This window comes from Oncorhynchus mykiss, chromosome 28 (assembly GCF_057628025.1).
Source record: "Oncorhynchus mykiss isolate SJ-2025 chromosome 28, ASM5762802v1, whole genome shotgun sequence".
NCBI lineage: Eukaryota > Metazoa > Chordata > Actinopteri > Salmoniformes > Salmonidae > Oncorhynchus > Oncorhynchus mykiss.
In genome coordinates, this window is record NC_143049.1 from 43,767,776 (window position 1) to 43,789,213 (window position 21,438).

A 21,438-nucleotide genomic window follows, 5' to 3' on the forward strand; every position below is an offset into this window, starting at 1 on the left:
TATAGTGTAACTAACTGACCCTGGTCCTTTTCCCCTATATAGTGTAACTGACCCTGGTCCTTTTCCCCTCTATAGTGTTACTGACCCTGGTCCTTTTCCCCTCTATAGTGTTACTGACCCTGGTCCTTTACCCCTCTATAGTGTAACTAACCCTGGTCCTTTACCCCTCTATAGTGTAACTGACCCTGGTCCTTTACCCCTCTATAGTGTAACTGACCCTGGTCCTTTTCCTCTATATAGTGTAACTAACTGACCCTGGTCCTTTTCCCCTCTATAGTGTAACTGACCCTGGTCCTTTTCCCCTCTATAGTGTAACTAACTGACCCTGGTCCTTTTCCCCTCTATAGTGTAACTGACCCTGGTCCTTTTCCTCTATATAGTGTAACTAACTGACCCTGGTCCTTCACCCCTCTATAGTGTTACTGACCCTGGTCCTTTTCCCGTCTATAGTGTAACTAACTGACCCTGGTCCTTCACCCCTCTATAGTGTTACTGACCCTGGTCCTTTACCCCTCTATAGTGTAACTGACCCTGGTCCTTTTCCCGTCTATAGTGTAACTAACTGACCCTGGTCCTTTTCCCGTCTATAGTGTAACTAACTGACCCTGGTCCTTCACCCCTCTATAGTGTTACTGACCCTGGTCCAGAGTAGTGCAGCATGAAGGGAATAGTGTGAAGGTGAGGACTCACCAGAGTCCCAGCGGAAGTAGCGGAGAGGCTTTCCACTGATCCACTGCCACCCACTGTCCTGTTCCAGAGCATTCAGCCCCGTCCACAGCGGCACATGCAGTCTACCACACAGGCCTGTACATGAACAGTACACTAATAAACACACTGGTACATTAACAGTACACTAATAAACACACTAGTACATGGACAGTACACTAATAAACACACTGGTACATTAACAGTACACTAATAAACACACTAGTACATGAACAGTACACTAATAAACACACTGGTACATTAACAGTACACTAATAAACACACTAGTACATGGACAGTACACTAATAAACACACTGGTACATGAACAGTACACTAATAAACACACTAGTACATGGACAGTACACTAATAAACACACTAGTAGATGAACAATATACTAATAAACACACTGGTACATGAACAGCACACTAATAAACACACTGGTACATGAACAGTACATTAATAAACACACTGGTACATGAACAGTACACTAATAAACACACTACTTGAGTTTGACACGCCTGATACATGTGTGCATGGCCACCGGGTGGCGCTACCTGCTAAGTAGGTCTGCTCGAGGGGTTCGGTGATTGAGGCCAAGTCTGCTCCCTGCTGTTGGCAGCTGGTCCGAGCCTGGTGCCAGGTAAGAGCAGAGTGGAGGTTCACCTGGTAGAATGCACCTGTGACCGGGTTCTTATGCCAATGCTCCGTAGCTGCAGAGGGATGGGGGAGAGATGTTCAGACTCAGAGAGCACAGCCTTGCTATTGAGAAAGGCCGCCGTAGGCAGACCTGGCTCTCATGAGAAGACAGGCTATTGACACACTGCCCACAACATGAGGTGGAACATCCTAACATCCTGCCAAATGTATGACATCTTTCCCTCAGATTACACAGATCCACAAAGAATATATATATATTGGGTGAAATAGATTTGTGACCTGTTGCCACAAGAAAAGGGCAACCAGTGAAGATTCAGTGAAGATTTATTTTCCCTTTTCTACTTTAACCATTTGCACATCATTACGACATTGTATATAGACATAATATGACATTTGAAATGTCTTTATTATTATGGAAATTGTGTGAGTGTCATGTTTACTGTTCACTTTTTATCCATTTCACTTCCCTTGGCAACGTTAACATATGGTTATCATGACGATAAAACCGAGAGAGAGAGAGAGAGAGAGAGAGACAGAGAGAGAGAGAGAGAGAGACAGAGAGAGAGAGAGAGACAGAGAGACAGAGAGAGAGAGAGAGAGAGAGAGAGAGAGAGAGACAGAGAGAGAGAGAGACAGAGAGAGAGAGAGAGAGAGAGAGAGAGAGAGAGAGAGAGAGAGAGACAGAGAGAGAGAGAGAGACAGAGAGAGAGAGAGAGAGAGAGAGAGAGAGAGACAGAGAGAGTGGGGGGCATCTAACAGCTGCTTATATTGACACAGTAAGTAATAGATGTAATACTCACATTTGGATGGACAGTTGCCCCACAGTTCATTGTCTTGGTAGTTTGTTTCAATGGCACACCAAAGCCGTCTAACAGAGGAGTCTACCAAGGTGCAGTCTCCATACCATTGGTCTTTGTACAGGAAAGGAAACTGACAGGGACGCCCAAATGCGTTTCCTTCGATGGTAAAGAGTTCTGAAAAGGGGACAGTGGTTACTGGTTACTGTGTGATCTGTATGTAGTTCAGTGCTCAGTGCGACGTGGGTTTTAGACCCAAAGGGTTTTACTATATTAGTGTGTCTGCCATCTTGCCTCCCTGTGTGACCTTGTTGGGGAACATGGCTTTCTATACTAACACTCTTACGGGAGACTGGCTGTGAGTGTCTCTCTCTTTCTCTGTGAGTGTGTCTCTTTCTCTGTGAGTATGTCTCTCTCTCTTTCTCTGTGTGTCTCTCTCTCTGTGAGTTTCTCTTTCTCTTTCTCTGTGAGTGTGTCTCTCTCTCTGTGAGTGTCTCTTTCTCTGTGAGTGTCTCTTTCTCTCTGTTAGTGTATCTCTTTCTCTTTCTCTGTGAGTGTCTCTCTCTCTTTCTCTGTTAGTGTGTCTCTTTCTCTGTGAGTGTGTCTCTTTCTCTTTCTCTGTGAGTGTCTCTCTCTCTTTCTCTGTCAGTGTGTCTTTCTCTGTGAGTGTGTCTCTTTCTCTGTGAGTGTGTTTCTCTCTCTTTCTCTGTGAGTGTCTCTTTCTCTGTGAGTGTGTCTCTTTCTCTTTCTCTGTGAGTGTCTCTTTCTCTGTGAGTGTCTCTTTCTCTGTGAGTGTGTCTCTTTCTCTCTGTTAGTGTGTCTCTTTCTCTTTCTCTGTGAGTGTCTCTCTTTCTCTGTGAGTGTCGCTCTCTCTTTCTCTGTTAGTGTGTCTCTTTCTCTGTGAGTGTGTCTCTTTCTCTGTGAGTGTGTCTCTTTCTCTTTCTCTATGAGTGTGTCTCTCTCTCTTTGTCTGTGAGTGTGTATCTTTCTCTGTGAGTGTGTCTCTTTCTCTGTGAGTGTGTAACTTTCTCTGTGAGTGTGTCTCTTTCTCTGTGAGTGTGTCTCTTTCTCTGTGAGTGTGTCTCTCTCTCTCTTTCTCTGTGAGTGTGTCTCTTTCTCTTTCTATGTGAGTGTGTCTCTTTCTCTTTCTCTCTGAGTGTGTCCTGTTCTCTCTGTGAGTGTGTCCCTTTCTCTGTGAGTGTGTCTCTTTCTCTCTGTGAGTGTGTCTCTCGCTCTTTCTCTGTGAGTGTGTCTCTTTCTCTGTGAGTGTGTCTCTTTCTCTCTGAGTGTGTCTCTTTCTCTCTGTGAGTGTGTCTCTCTCTCTTTCTCTGTGAGTGTGTCTCTTTCTCTGTGAGTGTGTCTCTTTCTCTTTCTCTCTGTGAGTGTGTCTCTTTCGCTCATGAGTGTGTCTCTTTCTCTCTGTGAGTGTCGCTCTCTCTTTCTCTGTTAGTGTGTCTCTTTCTCTGTGAGTGTGTCTCTTTCTCTCTTTCTCTGTGAGTGTGTCTCTTTCTCTTTCTATGTGAGTGTGTCTCTTTCTCTTTCTCTCTGAGTGTGTCCCGTTCTCTCTGTGAGTGTGTCCCTTTCTCTGTGAGTGTGTCTCTTTCTCTCTGTGAGTGTGTCTCTCGCTCTTTCTCTGTGAGTGTGTCTCTTTCTCTGTGAGTGTGTCTCTTTCTCTCTGAGTGTGTCTCTTTCTCTCTGTGAGTGTGTCTCTCTCTCTTTCTCTGTGAGTGTGTCTCTTTCTCTGTGAGTGTGTCTCTTTCTCTTTCTCTCTGTGAGTGTGTCTCTTTCGCTCATGAGTGTGTCTCTTTCTCTCTGTGAGTGTGTCTCTTTCTCTTTCTCTGTGAGTGTGTCTCTTTCTCTGAGTGTGTCTCTCTCTCTTTCTCTGTGAGTGTGTCACTTTCTCTTTCTCTGTGAGTGTGTCACTTTCTCTTTCTCTCTGTGAGTGTGTCTCTCTCTTTTTCTCTGTGAGTGTGTCACTTTCTCTTTCTCTGTGAGTGTGTCTCTTTCTCTTTCTCTCTGTGAGTGTGTCTCTCTCTCTGTGAGTGTCTCTTTCTCTGTGTGTGTGTCTCTTTCTCTCTGTGAGTGTGTCTCTCTCTTTCTCTCTGTGAGTGTGTCTCTCTCTTTCTCTCTGTGAGTTTGTCTCTTTCTCTGTGAGTGTGTCCCTGTCTTACTGTACATTGTGGAATCTCAGGGAAAAATCGGTCATTTCTTTCAATAAAATATACTGTCTGATGTAGTTATATTTAACCTGTAATCTATAAAATATACTGTCTGATGTAGTTATATTTAACCTGTAAAATATAAAATATACTGTCTGATGTAGTTATATTTAACCTGTAAAATATACTGTCTGATGTAGTTATATTTAACCTGTAATATATAAAATATACTGTCTGATGTAGTTATATTTAACCTGTAATATATAAAATATACTGTCTGATGTAGTTATATTTAACCTGTAATATATAAAATATACTGTCTGATGTAGTTATATTTAACCTGTAATCTATAAAATATACTGTCTGATGTAGTTATATTTAACCTGTAATATATAAAATATACTGTCTGATGTAGTTATATTTAACCTGTAATATATAAAATATACTGTCTGATGTAGTTATATTTAACCTGTAAAATATACTGTCTGATGTAGTTATATTTAACCTGTAATATATAAAATATACTGTCTGATGTAGTTATATTTAACCTGTAATCTATAAAATATACTGTCTGATGTAGTTATATTTAACCTGTAATCTATAAAATATACTGTCTGATGTAGTTATATTTAACCTGTAAAATATACTGTCTGATGTAGTTATATTTAACCTGTAATATATAAAATATACTGTCTGATGTAGTTATATTTAACCTGTAAAATATACTGTCTGATGTAGTTATATTTAACCTGTAATCTATAAAATATACTGCCTGATGTAGTTATATTTAACCTGTAAAATATACTGTCTGATGTAGTTATATTTAACCTGTAATCTATAAAATATACTGTCTGATGTAGTTATATTTAACCTGTAAAATATACTGTCTGATGTAGTTATATTTAACCTGTAATCTATAAAATATACTGTCTGATGTAGTTATATTTAACCTGTAATCTATAAAATATACTGTCTGATGTAGTTATATTTAATCTATAATCTATAAAATATACTGTCTGATGTAGTTATATTTAACCTGTAATCTATAAAATATACTGTCTGATGTAGTTATATTTAACCTGTAATCTATAAAATATACTGTCTGATGTAGTTATATTTAACCTGTAATCTATAAAATATACTGTCTGATGTAGTTATATTTAACCTGTAATATATAAAATATACTGTCTGATGTAGTTATATTTAACCTGTAATCTATAAAATATACTGTCTGATGTAGTTATATTTAACCTGTAATATATAAAATATACTGTCTGATGTAGTTATATTTAACCTGTAATCTATAAAATATACTGTCTGATGTAGTTATATTTAACCTGTAATCTATAAAATATACTGTCTGATGTAGTTATATTTAACCTGTAAAATATAAAATATACTGTCTGATGTAGTTATATTTAACCTGTAATCTATAAAATATACTGTCTGATGTAGTTATATTTAACCTGTAATCTATAAAATATACTGTCTGATGTAGTTATATTTAACCTGTAAAATATACTGTCCGATGTAGTTATATTTAACCAGTAATCTATAAAATATACTGTCTGATGTAGTTATATTTAACCTGTAATCTATAAAATATACTGTCTGATGTAGTTATATTTAACCTGTAAAATATACTGTCTGATGTAGTTATATTTAACCTGTAATCTATAAAATATACTGTCTGATGTAGTTATATTTAACCTGTAATCTATAAAATATACTGTCTGATGTAGTTATATTTAATCTATAATCTATAAAATATACTGTCTGATGTAGTTATATTTAACCTGTAATATATAAAATATACTGTCTGATGTAGTTATATTTAACCTGTAATCTATAAAATATACTGTCTGATGTAGTTATATTTAACCTGTAATCTATAAAATATACTGTCTGATGTAGTTATATTTAACCTGTAATATATAAAATATACTGTCTGATGTAGTTATATTTAACCTGTAATATATAAAATATACTGTCTGATGTAGTTATATTTAACCTGTAAAATATACTGTCTGATGTAGTTATATTTAACCTGTAATATATAAAATATACTGTCTGATGTAGTTATATTTAACCTGTAATATATAAAATATACTGTCTGATGTAGTTATATTTAACCTGTAAAATATACTGTCTGATGTAGTTATATTTAACCTGTAATCTATAAAATATACTGTCTGATGTAGTTATATTTAACCTGTAATCTATAAAATATACTGTCTGATGTAGTTATATTTAACCTGTAATATATAAAATATACTGTCTGATGTAGTTATATTTAACCTGTAATATATAAAATATACTGTCTGATGTAGTTATATTTAACCTGTAAAATATAAAATATACTGTCTGATGTAGTTATATTTAACCTGTAATCTATAAAATATACTGTCTGATGCAGTTATATTTAACCTGTAATATATAAAATATACTGTCTGATGTAGTTATATTTAACCTGTAATATATAAAATATACTGTCTGATGTAGTTATATTTAACCTGTAATATATAAAATATACTGTCTGATGTAGTTATATTTAACCTGTAATCTATAAAATATACTGTCTGATGTAGTCATATTTAACCTGTAATATATAAAATATACTGTCTGATGTAGTTATATTTAACCTGTAATCTATAAAATATACTGTCTGATGTAGTTATATTTAACCTGTAATCTATAAAATATACTGTCTGATGTAGTTATATTTAACCTGTAAAATATAAAATATACTGTCTGATGTAGTTATATTTAACCTGTAATCTATAAAATATACTGTCTGATGTAGTTATATTTAACCTGTAATCTATAAAATATACTGTCTGATGTAGTTATATTTAACCTGTAATCTATAAAATATACTGTCTGATGTAGTTATATTTAACCTGTAATATATAAAATATACTGTCTGATGTAGTTATATTTAACCTGTAATATATAAAATATACTGTCTGATGTAGTTATATTTAACCTGTAATCTATAAAATATACTGTCTGATGTAGTTATATTTAACCTGTAAAATATAAAATATACTGTCTGATGTAGTTATATTTAACCTGTAATCTATAAAATATACTGTCTGATGCAGTTATATTTAACCTGTAATATATAAAATATACTGTCTGATGTAGTTATATTTAACCTGTAATCTATAAAATATACTGTCTGATGTAGTTATATTTAACCTGTAAAATATACTGTCTGATGTAGTTATATTTAACCTGTAAAATATACTGTCTGATGTAGTTATATTTAACCTGTAATCTATAAAATATACTGTCTGATGTAGTTATATTTAACCTGTAATATATAAAATATACTGCCTGATGTAGTTATATTTAACCTGTAATCTATAAAATATACTGTCTGATGTAGTTATATTTAACCTGTAATATATAAAATATACTGTCTGATGTAGTTATATTTAACCTGTAATATATAAAATATACTGTCTGATGTAGTTATATTTAACCTGTAATCTATAAAATATACTGTCTGATGTAGTTATATTTAACCTGTAATATATAAAATATACTGTCTGATGTAGTTATATTTAACCTGTAATATATAAAATATACTGTCTGATGTAGTTATATTTAACCTGTAATCTATAAAATATACTGTCTGATGTAGTTATATTTAACCTGTAAAATATAAAATATACTGTCTGATGTAGTTATATTTAACCTGTAATCTATAAAATATACTGTCTGATGTAGTTATATTTAACCTGTAATCTGTAAAATATACTGTCTGATGTAGTTATATTTAACCTGTAATATATAAAATATACTGTCTGATGTAGTTATATTTAACCTGTAATCTATAAAATATACTGTCTGATGTAGTTATATTTAACCTGTAATCTATAAAATATACTGTCTGATGTAGTTATATTTAACCTGTAATCTATAAAATATACTGTCTGATGTAGTTATATTTAACCTGTAAAATATACTGTCTGATGTAGTTATATTTAACCTGTAATCTATAAAATATACTGTCTGATGTAGTTATATTTAACCTGTAATCTATAAAATATACTGTCTGATGTAGTTATATTTAACCTGTAAAATATACTGTCCGATGTAGTTATATTTAACCTGTAATATATAAAATATACTGTCTGATGTAGTTATATTTAACCTGTAATCTATAAAATATACTGTCTGATGTAGTTATATTTAACCTGTAATCTATAAAATATACTGTCTGATGTAGTTATATTTAACCTGTAATCTATAAAATATACTGTCTGATGTAGTTATATTTAACCTGTAAAATATAAAATATACTGTCTGATGTAGTTATATTTAACCTGTAATATATAAAATATACTGTCTGATGTAGTTATATTTAACCTGTAATATATAAAATATACTGTCTGATGTAGTTATATTTAACCTGTAATCTATAAAATATACTGTCTGATGTAGTTATATTTAACCTGTAATCTATAAAATATACTGTCTGATGTAGTTATATTTAACCTGTAATCTATAAAATATAATGTCTGATGTAGTTATATTTAACCTGTAAAATATACTGTCTGATGTAGTTATATTTAACCTGTAAAATATAAAATATACTGTCTGATGTAGTTATATTTAACCTATAATATATAAAATATACTGTCTGATGTAGTTATATTTAACCTCTAAAATATACTGTCTGATGTAGTTATATTTAACCTGTAATATATAAAATATACTGTCTGATGTAGTTATATTTAACCTGTAATCTATAAAATATACTGTCTGATGTAGTTATATTTAACCTGTAATCTATAAAATATACTGTCTGATGTAGTTATATTTAACCTGTAATATATAAAATATACTGTCTGATGTAGTTATATTTAACCTGTAATCTATAAAATATACTGTCTGATGTAGTTATATTTAATCTGTAAAATATACTGTCTGATGTAGTTATATTTAACCTGTAATATATAAAATATACTGTCTGATGTAGTTATATTTAACCTGTAATATATAAAATATACTGTCTGATGTAGTTATATTTAACCTGTAATCTATAAAATATACTGTCTGATGTAGTTATATTTAACCTGTAATCTATAAAATATACTGTCTGATGTAGTTATATTTAACCTGTAATCTATAAAATATACTGTCTGATGTAGTTATATTTAACCTGTAATATATAAAATATACTGCCTGATGTAGTTATATTTAACCTGTAATATATAAAATATACTGTCTGATGTAGTTATATTTAACCTGTAATATATAAAATATACTGTCTGATGTAGTTATATTTAACCTGTAATCTATAAAATATACTGTCTGATGTAGTTATATTTAACCTGTAAAATATACTGTCTGATGTAGTTATATTTAACCTGTAATCTATAAAATATACTGTCTGATGTAGTTATATTTAACCTGTAAAATATACTGTCTGATGTAGTTATATTTAACCTGTAATATATAAAATATACTGTCTGATGTAGTTATATTTAACCTGTAATCTATAAAATATACTGTCTGATGTAGTTATATTTAACCTGTAATCTATAAAATATACTGTCTGATGTAGTTATATTTAACCTGTAAAATATACTGTCTGATGTAGTTATATTTAACCTGTAATATATAAAATATACTGTCTGATGTAGTTATATTTAACCTGTAATCTATAAAATATACTGTCTGATGTAGTTATATTTAACCTGTAAAATATACTGTCTGATGTAGTTATATTTAACCTGTAATCTATAAAATATACTGCCTGATGTAGTTATATTTAACCTGTAATCTATAAAATATACTGTCTGATGTAGTTATATTTAACCTGTAATATATAAAATATACTGTCTGATGTAGTTATATTTAACCTGTAATATATAAAATATACTGTCTGATGTAGTTATATTTAACCTGTAATCTATAAAATATACTGTCTGATGTAGTTATATTTAACCTGTAATATATAAAATATACTGTCTGATGTAGTTATATTTAACCTGTAATCTATAAAATATACTGTCTGATGTAGTTATATTTAACCTGTAATATATAAAATATACTGTCTGATGTAGTTATATTTAACCTGTAATATATAAAATATACTGTCTGATGTAGTCATATTTAACCTGTAATCTATAAAATATACTGTCTGATGTAGTTATATTTAACCTGTAATCTATAAAATATACTGTCTGATGTAGTTATATTTAACCTGTAAAATATACTGTCTGATGTAGTTATATTTAACCTGTAATCTATAAAATGTACTGTCTGATGTAGTTATATTTAACCTGTAAAATATACTGTCTGATGTAGTTATATTTAACCTGTAAAATATAAAATATACTGTCTGATGTAGTTATATTTAACCTGTAATCTATAAAATGTACTGTCTGATGTAGTTATATTTAACCTGTAAAATATACTGTCTGATGTAGTTATATTTAACCTGTAATATATAAAATATACTGTCTGATGTAGTTATATTTAACCTGTAATCTATAAAATATACTGTCTGATGTAGTTATATTTAACCTGTAATCTATAAAATATACTGTCTGATGTAGTTATATTTAACCTGTAATCTATAAAATATACTGTCTGATGTAGTTATATTTAACCTGTAATCTATAAAATGTACTGTCTGATGTAGTTATATTTAACCTGTAAAATATACTGTCTGATGTAGTTATATTTAACCTGTAATCTATAAAATATACTGTCTGATGTAGTTATATTTAACCTGTAAAATATACTGTCTGATGTAGTTATATTTAACCTGTAAAATATACTGTCTGATGTAGTTATATTTAACCTGTAATATATAAAATATACTGCCTGATGTAGTTATATTTAACCTGTAATATATAAAATATACTGTCTGATGTAGTTATATTTAACCTGTAATCTATAAAATATACTGTCTGATGTAGTTATATTTAACCTGTAATCTATAAAATATACTGTCTGATGTAGTTATATTTAACCTGTAATCTATAAAATATACTGTCTGATGTAGTTATATTTAACCTGTAATCTATAAAATGTACTGTCTGATGTAGTTATATTTAACCTGTAAAATATACTGTCTGATGTAGTTATATTTAACCTGTAATCTATAAAATATACTGTCTGATGTAGTTATATTTAACCTGTAATCTATAAAATATACTGTCTGATGTAGTTATATTTAACCTGTAAAATATACTGTCTGATGTAGTTATATTTAACCTGTAAAATATACTGTCTGATGTAGTTATATTTAACCTGTAATCTATAAAATATACTGTCTGATGTAGTTATATTTAACCTGTAATCTATAAAATATACTGTCTGATGTAGTTATATTTAACCTGTAATATATAAAATATACTGTCTGATGTAGTTATATTTAATCTGTAAAATATACTGTCTGATGTAGTTATATTTAACCTGTAATATATAAAATATACTGTCTGATGTAGTTATATTTAACCTGTAATATATAAAATATACTGTCTGATGTAGTTATATTTAACCTGTAATCTATAAAATATACTGTCTGATGTAGTTATATTTAACCTGTAATCTATAAAATATACTGTCTGATGTAGTTATATTTAACCTGTAATATATAAAATATACTGTCTGATGTAGTTATATTTAACCTGTAATCTATAAAAGATACTGTCTGATGTAGTTATATTTAACCTGTAATATATAAAATATACTGTCTGATGTAGTTATATTTAACCTGTAATCTATAAAATATACTGTCTGATGTAGTTATATTTAACCTGTAATATATAAAATATACTGTCTGATGTAGTTATATTTAACCTGTAATATATAAAATATACTGTCTGATGTAGTTATATTTAACCTGTAATCTATAAAATATACTGTCTGATGTAGTTATATTTAACCTGTAATATATAAAATATACTGTCTGATGTAGTTATATTTAACCTGTAATATATAAAATATACTGTCTGATGTAGTTATATTTAACCTGTAATCTATAAAATATACTGTCTGATGTAGTTATATTTAACCTGTAATATATAAAATATACTGTCTGATGTAGTTATATTTAACCTGTAATCTATAAAATATACTGTCTGATGTAGTTATATTTAACCTGTAATATATAAAATATACTGTCTGATGTAGTTATATTTAACCTGTAATATATAAAATATACTGTCTGATGTAGTCATATTTAACCTGTAATCTATAAAATATACTGTCTGATGTAGTTATATTTAACCTGTAATCTATAAAATATACTGTCTGATGTAGTTATATTTAACCTGTAATCTATAAAATATACTGTCTGATGTAGTTATATTTAACCTGTAATCTATAAAATATACTGTCTGATGTAGTTATATTTAACCTGTAATCTATAAAATGTACTGTCTGATGTAGTTATATTTAACCTGTAAAATATACTGTCTGATGTAGTTATATTTAACCTGTAAAATATAAAATATACTGTCTGATGTAGTTATATTTAACCTGTAATCTATAAAATGTACTGTCTGATGTAGTTATATTTAACCTGTAAAATATACTGTCTGATGTAGTTATATTTAACCTGTAATCTATAAAATATACTGTCTGATGTAGTTATATTTAACCTGTAATCTATAAAATATACTGTCTGATGTAGTTATATTTAACCTGTAATCTATAAAATGTACTGTCTGATGTAGTTATATTTAACCTGTAATCTATAAAATATACTGTCTGATGTAGTTATATTTAACCTGTAATATATAAAATATACTGTCTGATGTAGTTATATTTAACCTGTAATCTATAAAATATACTGTCTGATGTAGTTATATTTAACCTGTAAAATATAAAATATACTGTCTGATGTAGTTATATTTAACCTGTAAAATATACTGTCTGATGTAGTTATATTTAACCTGTAAAATATAAAATATACTGTCTGATGTAGTTATATTTAACCTGTAATATATAAAATATACTGTCTGATGTAGTTATATTTAACCTGTAATATATAAAATATACTGTCTGATGTAGTTATATTTAACCTCTAAAATATAAAATATACTGTCTGATGTAGTTATATTTAACCTGTAATCTATAAAATATACTGTCTGATGTAGTTATATTTAACCTGTAATCTATAAAATATACTGTCTGATGTAGTTATATTTAACCTGTAATATATAAAATATACTGTCTGATGTAGTTATATTTAACCTGTAAAATATACTGTCTGATGTAGTTATATTTAACCTGTAATCTATAAAATATACTGTCTGATGTAGTTATATTTAACCTGTAATATATAAAATATACTGTCTGATGTAGTTATATTTAACCTGTAATATATAAAATATACTGTCTGATGTAGTTATATTTAACCTGTAATATATAAAATATACTGTCTGATGTAGTTATATTTAACCTGTAAAATATACTGTCTGATGTAGTTATATTTAACCTGTAATATATAAAATATACTGTCTGATGTAGTTATATTTAACCTGTAATCTGTAAAATATACTGTCTGATGTAGTTATATTTAACCTGTAATCTATAAAATATACTGTCTGATGTAGTTATATTTAACCTGTAATATATAAAATATACTGTCTGATGTAGTTATATTTAACCTGTAATCTGTAAAATATACTGTCTGATGTAGTTATATTTAACCTGTAATCTATAAAATATACTGTCTGATGTAGTTATATTTAACCTGTAATCTATAAAATATACTGTCTGATGTAGTTATATTTAACCTGTAATATATAAAATATACTGTCTGATGTAGTTATATTTAACCTGTAATCTATAAAATATACTGTCTGATGTAGTTATATTTAACCTGTAAAATATACTGTCTGATGTAGTTATATTTAACCTGTAATCTATAAAATATACTGTCTGATGTAGTTATATTTAACCTGTAATCTATAAAATATACTGTCTGATGTAGTTATATTTAACCTGTAATCTATAAAATATACTGTCTGATGTAGTTATATTTAACCTGTAATATATAAAATATACTGTCTGATGTAGTTATATTTAACCTGTAATGTATAAAATATACTGTCTGATGTAGTTATATTTAATCTATAATCTATAAAATATACTGTCTGATGTAGTTATATTTAACCTGTAATCTATAAAATATACTGTCTGATGTAGTTATATTTAACCTGTAATATATAAAATATACTGTCTGATGTAGTTATATTTAACCTGTAATCTATAAAATATACTGTCTGATGTAGTTATATTTAACCTGTAATCTATAAAATATACTGTCTGATGTAGTTATATTTAACCTGTAATCTATAAAATATACTGTCTGATGTAGTTATATTTAACCTGTAATCTATAAAATATACTGTCTGATGTAGTTATATTTAACCTGTAATCTATAAAATATACTGTCTGATGTAGTTATATTTAACCTGTAATCTATAAAATATACTGTCTGATGTAGTTATATTTAACCTGTAATATATAAAATATACTGTCTGATGTAGTTATATTTAACCTGTAAAATATACTGTCTGATGTAGTTATATTTAACCTGTAATCTATAAAATATACTGTCTGATGTAGTTATATTTAACCTGTAATATATAAAATATACTGTCTGATGTAGTTATATTTAACCTGTAATCTATAAAATATACTGTCTGATGTAGTTATATTTAACCTGTAATATATAAAATATACTGTCTGATGTAATTATATTTAACCTGTAATATATAAAATATACTGTCTGATGTAGTTATATTTAACCTGTAAAATATACTGTCTGATGTAGTTATATTTAACCTGTAATCTATAAAATATACTGTCTGATGTAGTTATATTTAACCTGTAATCTATAAAATATACTGTCTGATGTAGTTATATTTAACCTGTAATCTATAAAATATACTGTCTGATGTAGTTATATTTAACCTGTAATCTATAAAATATACTGTCTGATGTAGTTATATTTAACCTGTAAAATATACTGTCCGATGTAGTTATATTTAACCAGTAATCTATAAAATATACTGTCTGATGTAGTTATATTTAACCTGTAAAATATACTGTCTGATGTAGTTATATTTAACCTGTAATCTATAAAATATACTGTCTGATGTAGTTATATTTAACCTGTAATATATAAAATATACTGTCTGATGTAGTTATATTTAACCTGTAATCTATAAAATATACTGTCTGATGTAGTTATATTTAACCTGTAAAATATAAAATATACTGTCTGATGTAGTTATATTTAACCTGTAATCTATAAAATATACTGTCTGATGTAGTTATATTTAACCTGTAATCTATAAAATATACTGTCTGATGTAGTTATATTTAACCTGTAATCTATAAAATATACTGTCTGATGTAGTTATATTTAACCTGTAATATATAAAATATACTGTCTGATGTAGTTATATTTAACCTGTAATCTATAAAATATACTGTCTGATGTAGTTATATTTAACCTGTAATATATAAAATATACTGTCTGATGTAGTTATATTTAACCTGTAATATATAAAATATACTGTCTGATGTAGTTATATTTAACCTGTAATCTATAAAATATACTGTCTGATGTAGTTATATTTAACCTGTAAAATATACTGTCTGATGTAGTTATATTTAACCTGTAAAATATACTGTCTGATGTAGTTATATTTAACCTGTAATATATAAAATATACTGTCTGATGTAGTTATATTTAACCTGTAATGTATAAAATATACTGTCTGATGTAGTTATATTTAACCTGTAATATATAAAATATACTGTCTGATGTAGTTATATTTAACCTGTAATATATAAAATATACTGTCTGATGTAGTTATATTTAACCTGTAATCTATAAAATATACTGTCTGATGTAGTTATATTTAACCTGTAAAATATACTGTCTGATGTAGTTATATTTAACCTGTAATCTATAAAATATACTGTCTGATGTAGTTATATTTAACCTGTAAAATATACTGTCTGATGTAGTTATATTTAACCAGTAATCTATAAAATATACTGTCTGATGTAGTTATATTTAACCTGTAAAATATACTGTCTGATGTAGTTATATTTAACCTGTAATATATAAAATATACTGTCTGATGTAGTTATATTTAACCTGTAATCTATAAAATATACTGTCTGATGTAGTTATATTTAACCTGTAAAATATACTGTCTGATGTAGTTATATTTAACCTGTAATATATAAAATATACTGTCTGATGTAGTTATATTTAACCTGTAAAATATAAAATATACTGTCTGATGTAGTTATATTTAACCTGTAATCTATAAAATATACTGTCTGATGTAGTTATATTTAACCTGTAATCTATAAAATATACTGTCTGATGTAATTATATTTAACCTGTAATCTATAAAATATACTGTCTGATGTAGTTATATTTAACCTGTAATCTATAAAATATACTGTCTGATGTAGTTATATTTAACCTGTAATCTATAAAATATACTGTCTGATGTAGTTATATTTAACCTGTAATCTATAAAATATACTGTCTGATGTAGTTATATTTAACCTGTAATCTATAAAATATACTGTCTGATGTAGTTATATTTAACCTGTAATCTATAAAATATACTGTCTGATGTAGTTATATTTAACCTGTAATCTATAAAATATACTGTCTGATGTAGTTATATTTAACCTGTAATCTATAAAATATACTGTCTGATGTAGTTATATTTAACCTGTAAAATATACTGTCTGATGTAGTTATATTTAACCTGTAATATATAAAATATACTGTCTGATGTAGTTATATTTAACCTGTAATCTATAAAATATACTGTCTGATGTAGTTATATTTAACCTGTAAAATATACTGTCTGATGTAGTTATATTTAACCAGTAATCTATAAAATATACTGTCTGATGTAGTTATATTTAACCTGTAAAATATAAAATATACTGTCTGATGTAGTTATATTTAACCTGTAATATATCAAATATAGTGTCTGATGTAGTTATATTTAACCTGTAATCTATAAAATATACTGTCTGATGTAGTTATATTTAACCTGTAATATATAAAATATACTGTCTGATGTAGTTATATTTAACCTGTAATATACAAAATATACTGTCTGATGTAGTTATATTTAACCTGTAATATATAAAATATACTGTCTGATGTAGTTATATTTAACCTGTAATCTATAAAATATACTGTCTGATGTAGTTATATTTAACCTGTAATATATAAAATATACTGTCTGATGTAGTTATATTTAACCTGTAATATATAAAATATACTGTCTGATGTAGTTATATTTAACCTGTAATCTATAAAATATACTGTCTGATGTAGTTATATTTAACCTGTAATATATAAAATATACTGTCTGATGTAGTTATATTTAACCTGTAATATATAAAATATACTGTCTGATGTAGTTATATTTAACCTGTAATATATAAAATATACTGTCTGATGTAGTTATATTTAACCTGTAATCTATAAAATATACTGTCTGATGTAGTTATATTTAACCTGTAAAATATACTGTCTGATGTAGTTATATTTAACCTGTAATCTATAAAATATACTGTCTGATGTAGTTATATTTAACCTATAATATATAAAATATACTGTCTGATGTAGTTATATTTAACCTGTAATATATAAAGTATACTGTCTGATGTAGTTATATTTAACCTGTAATATATAAAATATACTGTCTGATGTAGTTATATTTAACCTGTAATCTATAAAATATACTGTCTGATGTAGTTATATTTAACCTGTAAAATATAAAATATACTGTCTGATGTAGTTATATTTAACCTGTAAAATATACTGTCTGATGTAGTTATATTTAACCTGTAATATATAAAATATACTGTCTGATGTAGTTATATTTAACCTGTAATCTATAAAATATACTGTCTGATGTAGTTATATTTAACCTGTAAAATATACTGTCTGATGTAGTTATATTTAACCTGTAATCTATAAAATATACTGTCTGATGTAGTTATATTTAACCTGTAATGTATAAAATATACTGTCTGATGTAGTTATATTTAACCTGTAATATATAAAATATACTGTCTGATGTAGTTATATTTAACCTGTAATCTATAAAATGTACTGTCTGATGTAGTTATATTTAACCTGTACTATATAAAATATACTGTCTGATGTAGTTATATTTAACCTGTAATCTATAAAATATACTGTCTGATGTAGTTATATTTAACCTGTAAAATATACTGTCTGATGTAGTTATATTTAACCTGTAAAATATACTGTCTGATGTAGTTATATTTAACCTGTAAAATATACTGTCTGATGTAGTTATATTTAACCTGTAATCTATAAAATATACTGTCTGATGTAGTTATATTTAACCTGTAATCTATAAAATATACTGTCTGATGTAGTTATATTTAACCTGTAAAATATACTGTCCGATGTAGTTATATTTAACCAGTAATCTATAAAATATACTGTCTGATGTAGTTATATTTAACCTGTAAAATATACTGTCTGATGTAGTTATATTTAACCTGTAATCTATAAAATATACTGTCTGATGTAGTTATATTTAACCTGTAATATATAAAATATACTGTCTGATGTAGTTATATTTAACCTGTAATCTATAAAATATACTGTCTGATGTAGTTATATTTAACCTGTAATATATAAAATATACTGTCTGATGTAGTTATATTTAACCTGTAATATATAAAATATACTGTCTGATGTAGTTATATTTAACCTGTAATCTATAAAATATACTGTCTGATGTAGTTATATTTAACCTGTAAAATATACTGTCTGATGTAGTTATATTTAACCTGTAATCTATAAAATATACTGTCTGATGTAGTTATATTTAACCTGTAAAATATACTGTCTGATGTAGTTATATTTAACCAGTAATCTATAAAATATACTGTCTGATGTAGTTATATTTAACCTGTAAAATATACTGTCTGATGTAGTTATATTTAACCTGTAATCTATAAAATATACTGTCTGATGTAGTTATATTTAACCTGTAATCTATAAAATATACTGTCTGATGTAATTATATTTAACCTGTAATCTATAAAATATACTGTCTGATGTAGTTATATTTAACCTGTAATCTATAAAATATACTGTCTGATGTAGTTATATTTAACCTGTAATCTATAAAATATACTGTCTGATGTAGTTATATTTAACCTGTAATCTATAAAATATACTGTCTGATGTAGTTATATTTAACCTGTAATCTATAAAATATACTGTCTGATGTAGTTATATTTAACCTGTAATCTATAAAATATACTGTCTGATGTAGTTATATTTAACCTGTAATCTATAAAATATACTGTCTGATGTAGTTATATTTAACCTGTAATCTATAAAATATACTGTCTGATGTAGTTATATTTAACCTGTAAAATATACTCTCTGATGTAGTTATATTTAACCTGTAATATATAAAATATACTGTCTGATGTAGTTATATTTAACCTGTAATCTATAAAATATACTGTCTGATGTAGTTATATTTAACCTGTAAAATATACTGTCTGATGTAGTTATATTTAACCAGTAATCTATAAAATATACTGTCTGATGTAGTTATATTTAACCTGTAAAATATAAAATATACTGTCTGATGTAGTTATATTTAACCTGTAATATATCAAATATAGTGTCTGATGTAGTTATATTTAACCTGTAATCTATAAAATATACTGTCTGATGTAGTTATATTTAACCTGTAATATATAAAATATACTGTCTGATGTAGTTATATTTAACCTGTAATATACAAAATATACTGTCTGATGTAGTTATATTTAACCTGTAATATATAAAATATACTGTCTGATGTAGTTATATTTAACCTGTAATCTATAAAATATACTGTCTGATGTAGTTATATTTAACCTGTAATATATAAAATATACTGTCTGATGTAGTTATATTTAACCTGTAATATATAAAATATACTGTCTGATGTAGTTATATTTAACCTGTAATCTATAAAATATACTGTCTGATGTAGTTATATTTAACCTGTAATATATAAAATATACTGTCTGATGTAGTTATATTTAACCTGTAATATATAAAATATACTGTCTGATGTAGTTATATTTAACCTGTAATATATAAAATATACTGTCTGATGTAGTTATATTTAACCTGTAATCTATAAAATATACTGTCTGATGTAGTTATATTTAACCTGTAAAATATACTGTCTGATGTAGTTATATTTAACCTGTAATCTATAAAATATACTGTCTGATGTAGTTATATTTAACCTATAATATATAAAATATACTGTCTGATGTAGTTATATTTAACCTGTAATATATAAAGTATACTGTCTGATGTAGTTATATTTAACCTGTAATATATAAAATATACTGTCTGATGTAGTTATATTTAACCTGTAATCTATAAAATATACTGTCTGATGTAGTTATATTTAACCTGTAAAATATAAAATATACTGTCTGATGTAGTTATATTTAACCTGTAAAATATACTGTCTGATGTAGTTATATTTAACCTGTAATATATAAAATATACTGTCTGATGTAGTTATATTTAACCTGTAATCTATAAAATATACTGTCTGATGTAGTTATATTTAACCTGTAAAATATACTGTCTGATGTAGTTATATTTAACCTGTAATCTATAAAATATACTGTCTGATGTAGTTATATTTAACCTGTAATGTATAAAATATACTGTCTGATGTAGTTATATTTAACCTGTAATATATAAAATATACTGTCTGATGTAGTTATATTTAACCTGTAATCTATAAAATGTACTGTCTGATGTAGTTATATTTAACCTGTACTATATAAAATATACTGTCTGATGTAGTTATATTTAACCTGTAATCTATAAAATATACTGTCTGATGTAGTTATATTTAACCTGTAAAATATACTGTCTGATGTAGTTATATTTAACCTGTAAAATATACTGTCTGATGTAGTTATATTTAACCTGTAAAATATACTGTCTGATGTAGTTATATTTAACCTGTAATCTATAAAATATACTGTCTGATGTAGTTATATTTAACCTGT

General features: G+C 27.3%; 1 protein-coding gene across 2 annotated transcripts in view; it reads right to left on the bottom strand.

The window, feature by feature from the left end:
• LOC110508267 (macrophage mannose receptor 1) overlaps positions 1-21,438 on the bottom strand; it is a 203,389-nt gene that overhangs the window by 137,168 nt on the left and 44,783 nt on the right. For both annotated transcript variants that reach the window (XM_090226048.1, XM_090226047.1), the window contains exons 3-5: positions 2,165-2,338; positions 1,262-1,417; positions 691-804 (exon numbers count right to left, since the gene is read on the bottom strand). In XM_090226048.1, coding sequence (XP_090082174.1) covers positions 691-804; positions 1,262-1,417; positions 2,165-2,338 — 444 coding nt within the window. The remainder of the gene's footprint in view (positions 1-690; positions 805-1,261; positions 1,418-2,164; positions 2,339-21,438) is intronic.